The sequence below is a fragment of the Alosa sapidissima genome, chromosome 15 (genome assembly GCF_018492685.1).
Source record: "Alosa sapidissima isolate fAloSap1 chromosome 15, fAloSap1.pri, whole genome shotgun sequence".
NCBI classification, from domain to species: domain Eukaryota; kingdom Metazoa; phylum Chordata; class Actinopteri; order Clupeiformes; family Clupeidae; genus Alosa; species Alosa sapidissima.
The window spans coordinates 18,366,400-18,378,246 of record NC_055971.1 but is presented as its reverse complement, the minus strand read 5'-3'; the positions used below and the strand labels follow the sequence as shown (position 1 = coordinate 18,378,246).

At 42.5% G+C, this 11,847-nt stretch overlaps 2 protein-coding genes across 3 annotated transcripts; both read right to left on the bottom strand.

The window, feature by feature from the left end:
- Window positions 1-1,549: 1,549 nt before the first annotated feature.
- tsen34 (TSEN34 tRNA splicing endonuclease subunit) lies at window positions 1,550-4,061 on the bottom strand. The gene is made up of 4 exons (XM_042064396.1): window positions 3,175-4,061; window positions 2,870-3,002; window positions 2,318-2,575; window positions 1,550-2,075 (listed from the first exon to the last, which is right to left on the bottom strand). The coding sequence occupies exons 1-4, from the start codon at window positions 3,520-3,522 to the stop codon at window positions 1,792-1,794; spliced, it is 1,023 nt and encodes a 340-aa protein (XP_041920330.1). The 5' UTR covers window positions 3,523-4,061; the 3' UTR covers window positions 1,550-1,791.
- Window positions 4,062-5,771: 1,710 nt separating this feature from the next.
- Window positions 5,772-11,064, bottom strand: LOC121684384 (zinc/cadmium resistance protein). Of its 2 annotated transcripts, none has more exons than XM_042064394.1 (4): window positions 11,050-11,064; window positions 8,492-9,151; window positions 7,773-8,036; window positions 5,772-6,792 (listed from the first exon to the last, which is right to left on the bottom strand). In XM_042064394.1, the coding sequence occupies exons 2-4, from the start codon at window positions 9,144-9,146 to the stop codon at window positions 6,041-6,043; spliced, it is 1,671 nt and encodes a 556-aa protein (XP_041920328.1). In that variant the 5' UTR covers window positions 9,147-9,151; window positions 11,050-11,064; the 3' UTR covers window positions 5,772-6,040. The 2 variants fall into 2 exon arrangements, with proteins under 2 accessions (XP_041920328.1, XP_041920329.1); XM_042064395.1 differs by lacking the exon at window positions 11,050-11,064 and adding an exon at window positions 9,868-9,984.
- Between the last annotated feature and the right edge of the window lie 783 nt (window positions 11,065-11,847).

The window sequence follows — 11,847 nt, the reverse complement described above, 5'->3', positions numbered from 1 at the left end:
CAATCAGCATTGTCACCATTGAAAATGTTAATTTCTCCCTGACCCTATCGAACCTCACACTGAATGACAGCGGACTTTATCGTTGCCATTCATTGGGATACATTGAAGGGAAGCCTAAGTTTTGTTTTGACAGAATCTTCCACTTGACAAAGAAGGACCCTTTTGGGATAGACTCCACTTTCTACAGAGTGTCCTCTTCCCTGATGGCCTGTGGTCTGCTGCGGATGATCTGTGCTGTGATCACTGTCCATCTGAGGGTCCGAGAAGGAGACCAAGCTTCCAAGGAGAGACTGAGGAGAACAGCTGATCAGTCTGGACATCCCACCAGAGAGGAGCAGAGTGGAGGTGAACCTGATGATGATGATGATGTAAATAGCGCTGAAAATATTGTTGTGGTGGTTTATGATAATGTCAGTACAGCTGAAAACATCGTCTGAATGTGGGGTCGAGCAATTTTATTTAGCCTCTGATCTGGACCATCGTACAGGTTATATGATATATAAATTTAAAAAAAATATGTATTGACTTTCCCTTAAAGTCGTCAACATTTGCCTGCTTTTTGAGAACTATTACGATTTATTTTCTATAATTGCATAAAATATATTTTTGATTTATTGAATTTATTTTTTAATTATATTTCATTCTTAAATGTCATTGGCCACTATGCAAAATTAAATCTACAACCTGTTCAAGGTGCTATACAACCACTTTGGAGTTTGGATATATTTAGGTTGCTTCACATTTGTAAAAATGCTTATTGGCGGTGGTAGTGTAGTGGTTAAGGAACTGGGCTAGCGTGCAGTAGCCTGAAAGTTGTCGGTTCAATTCCCGGCTTCCATTGTTGTGCCCTTGAGCAAGGCACTTAACCCCAAGTTGCTCCGGGGACAAATGTAATCCCTTGTAATATAGTTGACATATGTAAGTCGCTTTGGCTAAAAATGCGTCAGCCAAATGTAATGTAATGCTTGCGCTATGGTTGTGAAAATGCACTGTGGTGCCTTCAGATATTTGTCTGAATGGCAACAAAATCTTACACAAATATGCACTGTAGTAACATTACTCTCTTGCTCATGTAAATGTGTGTTCATTACGTATTTTTGTATATTTTATTGTATTGTTATTGTATATTTTTAACAGCTTTTTTGTATATTTCTTACTATCCTTTCTGTTTTTACTTTTATATGTAAAGTGATTATTGTGTACTTGAGAGCAAAGAGCACCAGAGTCAAATTCCTTGTTTGTTTTTGCAAACCTGGCCAATAAAGCGTATTCTGATTCTGATATTGTGGGTGTCCTTACATATCCCCTTCCATTATTAAAACATGGATTGTGTGCATTAATCAATAAATAAAATGTGCATTCGTTGGCATAACCACCATTGCTTTTATTATATTGTAGTTGTACATGAGACAGTATGATAGATGGTTGGGGATATCTGCACCTCTTGGTGTATCCAAGATAACACTGTGCACATGATACACTTTAAGGCTTACTGGTCCACGATATGACAGTTCCATACATAGTCCTTTTTTGTGTGTACCGTAAAGTGTCATTATTTGTGTATAGATTTGTCAAAAATCCAGTCCAGTCTGTGACATTTTGCATATCAGAGGCACATTCATCAAAGTCTGAATAAATCCATATAGGAGCTAAGAGATGAGTCTAACTGAACGGAGATTCAGATCAAAACCAGATCATGAAGAGAAAATGGAGGCCCAGCAGAATTAACTTCTCGCTCCAAGTGGTCCTCTGTGTGACTGCAAACAGGTCCGTGGCCAGTTAGCAGTGCTCTCAGCTCATTCCACTCCACTGCAGGGATGTGTACACCACTTCATCTTCCTCCTCTTCGTAATCATCACCACCTTCTTCTCTTTCTTCTTCATCATCTTCATCTTCCTTCTCTTCCTGTTCCTTCTCGTTTGATTGCTGTTGTGTAGCGCGGGGTGAGCAAAGCACCACTGTCTTCTTAACGTTTGAGCCGAGTCGGGCCATCGCCAAGATGTCGCAGAGAGGAGTTGCCGTGTCCATAGCAACACAGAGGGCAATGAAATGAGCATGAAAACGGAGAGGGTCACCTGTGAAGAGAGAAATAGGACAGGTGTGGTTCTTCGTAATGTGAGGGGTGTTGGGGTGGCTAGAGTTTAACAAAGAGCCAGAGCTGTGTTCCTGTAGGTAGGCCATAGATCAATACACACACAAAAAAAGAGATTTCATCCAGACAGCTTATATCTACACTCAACGGTTGGCTGATGCTGTTTGCTAACAAAAAAGTTGCTACATCTAGCGTTAGCCCATGGTGGTGAGCTCTGAAACTTACCAGGGTACACCAGGTAGTCTCCACCAAACTTTCCTGCTGAGGTCAGGCAGAACCCTCTCCTACGCAGGTCCCTGTAGACAACGAATTTCGTCTGTGAGCGCTCGTCCTGCTGCACCGGCCAGCTGGCGGCCAGGAAGTCTCGCTCGTCACTGAGGTAACCGAGACCTGCTCGGGCAGTGCACATCTGAATGGTCATGGCAGATACAGGAAGAGAGAAGTCCCGATCCAGAGCCTCCAAGCGTTCCCGCACTGTGCCCTCTAAAACACACACACAGGTCAAGATTACTTTATAAGCTTCTGGAGAGACTCACACACAAATGAAGACTGTGATTACTCACATTTTGAGTGTTATTCTGGTTCTTTGAGAATTCTCTTTAACCCTTAAAGGTGTAGGTTTTTGAACGTTCTAAGTTCCGCAACAATTGAAGGTTCTAAAATTCTATGTTGAATTCAATGAACCCAGATATTCTTTAGAACGTTCATTTCTCAACATTCCTGTCACACCAGTGTGACGGTACTCCTTTAAGGGCTAAAGCACACATGCATGCTTACCGTTCTGTGAGTCATTCATGACCCTTTCTAGAACCGCTTTCCTGTCCTGGAGTGCAAGAGCACTCTGCACTTTGTGACTGCGCTCAAGGTCCTCTTGGTACTGTTCAACTCGCTCCGAGTGGTCCTTTGCTATCTGCAGGCATAGGTCACATAAGGTCACATTTCCCAGTCCTGTGGTGCTATGCGAAAACTTTAAAAGATAACCTTCAATGTAATGTTAATGTTTAATAATCTGCACATATTTAGCATGTCTTTTAAAATACATTTTAAAAAGAACGTTACAAAAAATAAAATCGCTTTGCTACCTCTACATTTCTTGCTACTAAGACTTTTGCTTTCCCTTCTTCAGCCAGCAGACGTGCTTCCTCGTCCAGAAGTTCCAGCGGTCGACCCAGCCGAGTGTTTTGTCGTGGCTGTCGGGCAAGCGAGCCCACCAAAGATCCGATGACCCCGGCTTGTCGGGCAATCTTTAGATCGGCAACACGCCACAAAAGAGGCGTCGACCCGCACATACGGATTCCAGCTAAGGGATCCTTCTCTGATACATGGGAGACACCCATTGCAGATGTCACACAATCGCCACTATCAACTGTGTCCATTCTCTTTTTGCCATTTGTCAAGTCCATCTGTGTGACGCCGTCGGACACATCCATCTGCGATAACTTGGCGAGCAAAATAACGCAACTTTACACGTATGGACACCTATCTCGAAATCGAGGCTGTGATTATAGGTACATTGTTCAGTATCTACCATAGTTTGTATAACTTTAAATAACACTGTGTTATGCAACTTTACATTGTAACGTTAGCCAACACGTGCATAAAACTGCTGTCAGCAACATCACGAGTCTTCACACATTTCGAACTTTTCTTACATTTAAGGTCTACTGAATCCAATAACGCTTACTGCATATTACACAGCAATGACATTAAGTGTTATGCATTCGGAAAATGCTCCAGATTCAAATCTCCACAATATCCAGAAAAAAACTAGCTGCATGCAGAGACTTTATCCCTGTTGTGCATTTGTTCTTCCTCGTTGGATTACAACGGTTAGAACAAAGTTTAGCGACATCTACTGTTCCGGAGAAGAAAATTCAGAAATGTCAAACAGGACCTGTCCCGTTGCATTTGACCTTTATTTTACTGTCTATTTGACCGATGCTTCTGTCTTCTTCTCTCTCACCTTCATTCCACGCGGTCCTTTCCTTCTTCTGTCACTGTCACACACACTCTTGAAAGAGATGCGAAAAGGCCCCGCCCACAAGCCTTGACTGAGGGACCCCATTCAGAAATCCGGGATGAATAACATAACCCCTGGTATACGATAAAGGGGCCACTATAATAATATATCACATAATGTAAGCTGTTATATATGAAAAACATAACCCGTAGTTTATGATTCAAGACATATCACTTAACATAACCCGCGTTATTTGACTGAGTGGTCCCTTTCTACAGAGCCCCTAAGGGGACATGAGCAAAACAAATCTAAAGTTTAAATGCAAAACTTTCATGTGCTCACGCAAAACTTTCACGTGCTCACACAAAACCTTCATGTGTGCATGCAAAACTTTCATGTGCGCACTTGAAAAGGTTTTGTGTGAGCACCTGAAAGTTTCCTGCCAGCCATTAAAGTTCACACATAAATCCACCTGGCGCCCAACCGCTAACGCTACCCCACTTCCGCCACACATTTTTAAGACTTGAAAACAGACACAGTTCAGGTTTATACGCAATGTAATTTGCATGTTGTACATTGTAGTATGAGGTATACGTTTGAACGTTTTGTTACATTTACAATAATACAATTATGAAGAAAAAAATAACTATATTACATTGTTCTATGGTTAATGGGCAATGTCATCATTGCTATTATTTTAAGATTTTAATTGTGCAAATATGTCTTACTGATCAATTTGTATGCACAAAAAAGGAGTATGGTTTTTGGTCACTATTGTGACAGAGTATAAAACCTAAAATTCCACTGATTTAACATAAAATCAAAAAGGGTGTACTATTTGTGTGTTAGCAAGGTCTAAGGAGTAAAATGTATGTATTCAAATTGTTAGAAATATTTGGGATTAAACAGGTGAATGTAACAATTCTGATAACCAGACACCCCCGTCCCCCGGATACTCTGCCACCCCCCCGTAGTATAGCCTACACAACACTCCATGCACTGCAGCTATTGGCAAAGGTCGTTACAATAATAAGAGGTTTTCCAGTATTTTATAGGCTAATATTGAAAATGTCACATATTCACACTAATAGGGTGTTTCTGCAACAATGGGGATTCTAGTCCCAGTTGTGAAATTTTAGATTTATTTTTTAAAATGTTCATATGATGCTTCATAATGCACACTGTGTGATTATACATCTTGACATAAAAAAAATATGTAAAGAAATTTAGATTTCATTTTTATGCTAAGCAATATGCATGGGTCCAAAGACTTTTGTTCATGTCTCTCAACTGAGGTCTCAATATTGAAAGACATAGAACAAGGTAATTCAATTGCAAAATAACATTATTTCAAATTAAATTGTTTCATAGAAATATTGCTCTAGACCATATTTAATTTGTTCATTAAATTACTGATTAATTAATTACTCATTGCTTATATGATTTTTTAAAATCAAAATGCACCTGTCCTTTTCACATCCTTATATATATTTAGGAAAATAGTTGCACCCAATAGTGAATATAGGAGGTCATAAACAAGGAGAGGATTTAGAATGATTTTGTTTAATTTCAATGAATGATTTTCTGTTGTTTTGTAATTCTTGTGTGAAAAAAATATATCTCTTTATTCTTGTGCGTAAGTTTGATGAAGATTTTTCATATTCCTTCTCTACAATTCCTGCTCAGATTCCTACTAATTAAAGACCAGACAAAAACATATCATTTTTAAAAGCCATTATTTAAATGTACAACAATGAAAACAATATATCAGACAGCATACACCATACACAATAACATGTGTAAAGAATAGAAAATGTAAAAAAAAAACATAATTTACGTAGTATAAATTAGTTTTTTTCTCCCTACAAGTCTTGTAACTACATTCAGTTGTAATGAGAAGTCCTGCATTTGGTGCTAAATTTTTTTAGCCCTTCTCAAGATCCTGCTCAGCCTCTGCTGAAAAAAGAAACAAGTTAAAATTCTGCCAATCACAAGAAAGTGTTCTCAATGATCACAGCCTGGGGGGCCTTCTCCTCTGCATTGCCACTAGGTGGCGCCCCATCACCCACACTAGCTTTCTTTAGGGATGTGCAGCACATCTTATCCAAACACTCCTTCCTACAGGACAGACTGCAGGGCCAATCCTTAGCTTGATTACCAGGCAGAGCTGGCAAGGCTGGCTCTCCATTTAGACTCTCAGTGGCAGTCTCCGGCTGGACCGTACACATGCTCACTCCGGCTCTGTGTAGCGTTTCCATCACCCCGGCAACAACCTTATCCGGCCCCTCCCGCCAGCAGTGAGCATTCACGTGCACATGTACGGAGGCCACCAGGCAGCTCTCGGTCAGCTGCCACACATGGAGCTCGTGCACTCCTTCCACGCCGCGCACGGCCATGAGCCCGTTCCGGAGATCTGGCACGCTGAGGCCCGGGGGGCAGCTCTGCAGCAGCAGCAGACCCAGGCGACGCACCTCGGGCAGGGCACAGGCCAGAAGCACCAGCACGGCCATCATGGACAGTGCCGGGTCCAGGTAGACCCTAGAGCTGCACGACTCCAGCGGGTGGTGACAGTCAGGGCTGCTTAGTAGTGCGGTCAGTGCGTTGGCGAGAGCCAGGCACGGGCACAGCAGGTCACGGAGGATGGTGGTGAGAACCCGGCTTAGACAGCTGCTCTGATGACCTCTGAGTGGTGCTTTGTAGGGTACTGACAGAGAAGGGACACATAGGCTTGCTGGATATCCTGGCAGAGAGACAGAGAGAAAAATTTAAGTCTTGATGAATACAAATACAATATCCATACTTGAATACAACTATTTATGTACTAAACCTATTTTATAAACTTCCATAAACTTATACAAACTTTTTTGAGGAGAATAGTATTTGTAGTGTACCAGGGTTACTATGGGAAATGTTTACTTTCTTAAAGACTTTAGTCGAATGTTGATACAACACAGAACATAGAACAACATATTAGGAGTAGAAAAAAAACATGTTGAGCCGTACACACCACAGAGCTGACCTTGTAAGAATTCATTTTTCTTTTTTCTGAAACAGACTTCAAATTGCAATCCATTCAACTGTTTTTTTGTCTGATGTCTATAGTGTTTTTGTTGCCTTTCTTTCGGCCAGGCTGACACTGCAAATGCCACACTAACTCCCTCAGATTCTTACACAAATGGCTAGTGTTACAATGTCCCTCTCTCGCCACTGCTTATGAGCAAAGTTTCTTTGCTGTCAAACCATACTTTTCCCGAATGTCAGAGCTTGATATCTGTTTCTCTAAACTCCCCATACCCTAAAAGATGAGACGCTTGGAGGATTTGTATTTGTTCACATTGTTAGGTCTGATGGTAGCGGCATGGCAACGTAAGAATTATCCCAGCCAGGTCGCCAATAAATTTGAATGGCTATTGAGTGTGTTAGACTAAAGCACAAAAGTAAGCCAGAGAACTATTTTCAAGCTTGAAACTGCTCTTGACAGGACAAGGTATCCCCAAGAGCAACTCCCTTGGCGTGAATAAAAGTGAACAAAAATGACTCTAGAAATCAGAAACTAAAGCTGGCAGAAGTCACTTTAGAGCCGTATGTTTAATCCATGATCTCTTAAGAAAAAGTGACTTGTAGTAACCTAATCAGTAGCATATGCTAACAAAATAAGGTTTTTTGGCTACCAGTGCCCTCCAGGTGAACTGCATGTGATAGGCGACAGGCTTTCCTCACCGGTGTGGCCAGTGCTGTACATAGGAACCTGTGACGGAACATTGGTTAGCTCAAGAGCCCTGGAGTTGGACTGAAGATGTTCCTTCGGTTCTGAAGAGGATGACCTCTCGTGTTGTTTATTAGACCCCAGAGAGTCAGTGGTTGTTGGGGTCACAGAATCGCTGTCGGGATCCAGAACACTGGGTGCGCCAGGGTTACAGAACAAAAGGGACCCGTCTTGAAGAGCTCCCTTCACCAACCCGTCTTCTGTGGCTTTTGCCACAGCTACAGTACAACGAGCCAGATTAGTAAAAACAAACACTTCACACAAGCATCAAATTTGAAATGCATCTACTTCAGCGTGGCTGGCATTATCACTCCTTCATTTTCACATGTACTAATACACTGTGAAATGAAGTATTGAAAACAGGACAATTCATGGTTCATAATGTAGTCCAGTTCATAGTGATGTCAGGTCTGATTGTCTGCTACATTTCTGGGTATTCAGCGGTTATCAGCAATGGGCAGTAATGCACCTAATGCCGAAATGAAAATCTGAAATTTTACTCAACATGAAATTGTGTTACTTACTTTTGCTGCCATGGCAGAAATAGAAGCAGAATATTAAGTTGCTGCACGAGCTTTTTTACTGACCAATAAAAGATACACTGATAAAAAGATGAAGACAGAAGACACGCAATAAAAAAAACAAATAAAAAAAAAAACAATTGTTACCTTACCTCTCTCACCTGACCCTAAGCCAAGGTGCTCAGACACAGACCCTGCTGGCCTGAGCGTCGGTCGAGCCCAAGCGAGGCCCAGCATGGCGGCGTTGAAGAGCAGACTGAGTGCGCTCGCTGCTGTGGCCAGGATGGGTCTCTGGATGGGATGTGGCTGGAAGATGTAGCTGAGAATCTCCAGTGTGACCGACACGCACAGGGAGGCCACGATCAGTGCCGACACCAGCGCGCCGAACGGCTGGACACGAGACGGCATGACGCACGAGAGAGCGGAAGTGGGGTCACAGCCCAGAGTAGGGATGGGTCCGGCAGAGGACACGATGTTAAGGTCGGGGCGAGGACTGCTGGGGGGAGAGGAGCTGGGATGGGGACAGGAAGTGATGTGTGAGTTTGAGGAGATGATGTGAGGAGACGGGGTCAGAGAAGGAGACGCCAGAGAGGCCAGAGGAGGAGGAGATGGAGGAGGAGTGTGCGCAGACGAGGGCTGCTGGAGCGACAGGTGGAGGAGGATGTAGAGGGTGTGGAAACCGTCCACCATGTTGATGAGGCAGTTGCAGAGGCGGCTGACGACGATCTCGAACAGGAGAAGCAGCAGGGTCAGTCCCAGCATGCACTTGTACCCGATGCCCCTCCACAACCTCACATGCCCATCCATGGCACCTAATGGACACCGGTAAGATTCACGTAAGTAAAAAGTAAGGAAATTTGACAGCTGATTCACACAGAATCTTCCAGTGCAATAGGTTACCCAAATGTTCTCTTCAAAGGAGGCACACACACACTCCACAAGGCAGTACCATAAATAAATTACTCTTTGGACAGTGATCAGATTTTTTTTTACAAATAACTGACACCAATTGTGGTGCAGAACAACTGTGGCATAACAAATAACAACATTGTTTCAAACAGTGATAACTTCATAACTTGAAGCTTCCATTTCGCTTGAAGAATTTCCTTAGAACAAGGTCTAGCACAGGATGGGCCAAGATTCAAGGTTGCCTAACGGTTTCTCTATGGCAATCGCAGTTAGACTAGGTGAAAATCCATAGTTCCTCTTGCCTAACTGTACGTGTCCATACCACAATTCGGGGGGTAGGGTCTGAATAGGACTGCAACATGTAGGCTAAACAGGAAATTCAATGTGATCTTCTAAAATTCTAGACTCCGAGAATCATTGAAGAATGCTTAGGAATGAACAGTGTTAAATCACCTGTTGCATAGGCACATGCACATGCAAGGCAAAGAGTTCATGGATGGTGCTTCATATGGCTACGCGAGGCACTGCAATAGTGATCTGAAATTTCACATGTTTGATACCAAAACAATATACCAGGCTACACGTCCTATAATCCAAATGATAAATTGTACAGACCAACCTTTTTTAGTAATGGAATTCCGTTTTGTGATTACCGGCAGCGTATCTCGACGGGAGGGTCCTTGCGTTTCCTTCGACAGTCTGGCAGACAAACTTTTCTTTGCCGGTGGTAAGCGCCCTCCGCGGACCATCATGTCCCACGCCCACCCAACTCCCCCTGTTCTAATCGCTGTCATGTGAGTGAATCTTTCTTCGTTATCCTCTCTTATCCTCGGGTTTCTTTGTTATAATCCCGTTAAGGGCCACCGCCATCAAAGTCTATCAGACCCTGTTTCCAGATGTTCTGGACTTTCTATGGGACTGGGTGATCGCTTGAGCATCCCCTTAAAACGAGTAGGTTGATGTTGATGACAATTGCTAATAGAGCAATGCAATGTGCTGGCTTCCCCCCTATACAAACTGATTAGACTACATTATGATTGATTAGACTCATAATGTAATCAGTTTATGTAGGGGGAAAGCATATTGTTCTATCAGAATTGTTTAGCCTAATTTAATTCAACAGCCTATACCCTAGTGATTTAGACTGTAGGCCTAATCAACCAGATAATGTTATAGTTACAGACTAAGCTACTATATTTAATTTAGCCTAGGCCTACATGTAATTTGCCTCCGGACCAAGAATGAGGCACCCATTCAAGATAGCATGCAGCTCTGTCCTTTCATAAATTCTGCCTGTGGACAGCCCTCCCGGATATGTCCTTATAGATATTTCGAATAGAACAACTGTGATATAAAGATAACAAATTAAATTTGGGGTGACAAGACGGAAAAGCCTCTTTCAGCATTAAACAAACACCCGCGCGCATTCCATGAGACCACGGAGAACTGCTGGAGGGCCCGCGAGGAAGTTTTTGATAATTTGCCATAGTGGTTGTATAACAACTGCCTAAAAGACATTTCGGCTAAAATACATTTGAACGTTCCAAACGGAGAGGATAGAGTGTAGACTGCAAATAAATAAAAATCCCTATAGCCTAAACTTGACTATAAGTAGCCAAAACCACTCTCTAACTTTATGAACCAGCATACCATGGTTAGAGAGGCCCATAGGTGAACAGGCTACGTGATATCCAGTTTTCAAGCAAATAAAGCCTATGAATCATGATTACATTTTAGACAACATATTTTACTTGGTAAAGCCTACACCATTATGAACATATTGCATGCATACATTTCTTACCAGGATGATAATTATGTTCTTTTTAAATGATAGCCAAAAAAATAAAACACTCAGGCTCTACATCATCCTTAGAAACAAGCCCAGACACGCATGTAACTCTCCAGTGGTCACCAGCATCCAACCCAGAGGTCCCAATGTCGTCACTGCCTGGTCAATTCGGTGTACAGTAGGGACGGAGAATCTTCAGAGATACTCAAGCACAATGTGAATCTTAGGATGCATTGAACTATTTGTTAGCCTGCTCAAATGGATACGCAGACAGGGCTTCAGTATAGGGTATAAGGGATTCTGGCATATCCCTTCCCTTTTTTCCCCCCAGTCTCTGCATCAAATCCAGCATATTTCCTTGGCCTGAAAAAAAAAATCAGGCCAAGCAAAATCCAGTAGGCCTATAGCCCAATATATGGATGTAGGCCAAATACATGGATAATCAGACACAGAGAGAAGTTTCTACCTTCTAAATTATTCTGTGTAGAAATGCATTAAATGAAATTAAGACTTACCTGAAGCTCCCTCATAGTCCATAGCACAACAGCAAGTGTGACTGAAACGATTCATTCAACAGCATAGCACACCGTTGGATACATCCTTTATTGCAGTTAGAGTGTGTACCAACATCACATTTTACGCATTACTTGTTTACCGGCAGGAAGCTATCACATCGATTGCACTTGTCCCTGTGATATTTTGCTTTACCTGCACTGTGTAATTGTACATGGGGGCAATTACCAAGATTTCGGGTGAATGCCCCCCCCCCCCCCACACACACCCCGATGTTAATCGCTAACCCAACGTGCA

What these genes read in the sequence shown, in the direction of transcription:
- LOC121684384 (XM_042064394.1), bottom strand. Translation starts at nt 9,146, where the DNA reads ATGGATGGGCATGTGAGGTTGTGGAGGGGCATCGGGTACAAGTGCATG. An exon ending in CTTAGGGTCAGGTGAGAGAG is followed by an intron (nt 8,037 to 8,491) that starts GTAAGGTAACAA and finishes GTTGTACTGTAG; the next exon opens with CTGTGGCAAAAGCCACAGAA. An exon ending in GTACAGCACTGGCCACACCG is followed by an intron (nt 6,793 to 7,772) that starts GTGAGGAAAGCC and finishes TCTCTCTGCCAG; the next exon opens with GATATCCAGCAAGCCTATGT.
- tsen34 (XM_042064396.1), bottom strand. Translation starts at nt 3,522, where the DNA reads ATGGATGTGTCCGACGGCGTCACACAGATGGACTTGACAAATGGCAAA. An exon ending in CATGAATGACTCACAGAACG is followed by an intron (nt 2,576 to 2,869) that starts GTAAGCATGCAT and finishes TGTGTGTTTTAG; the next exon opens with AGGGCACAGTGCGGGAACGC. An exon ending in AGACTACCTGGTGTACCCTG is followed by an intron (nt 2,076 to 2,317) that starts GTAAGTTTCAGA and finishes CTCTCTTCACAG; the next exon opens with GTGACCCTCTCCGTTTTCAT.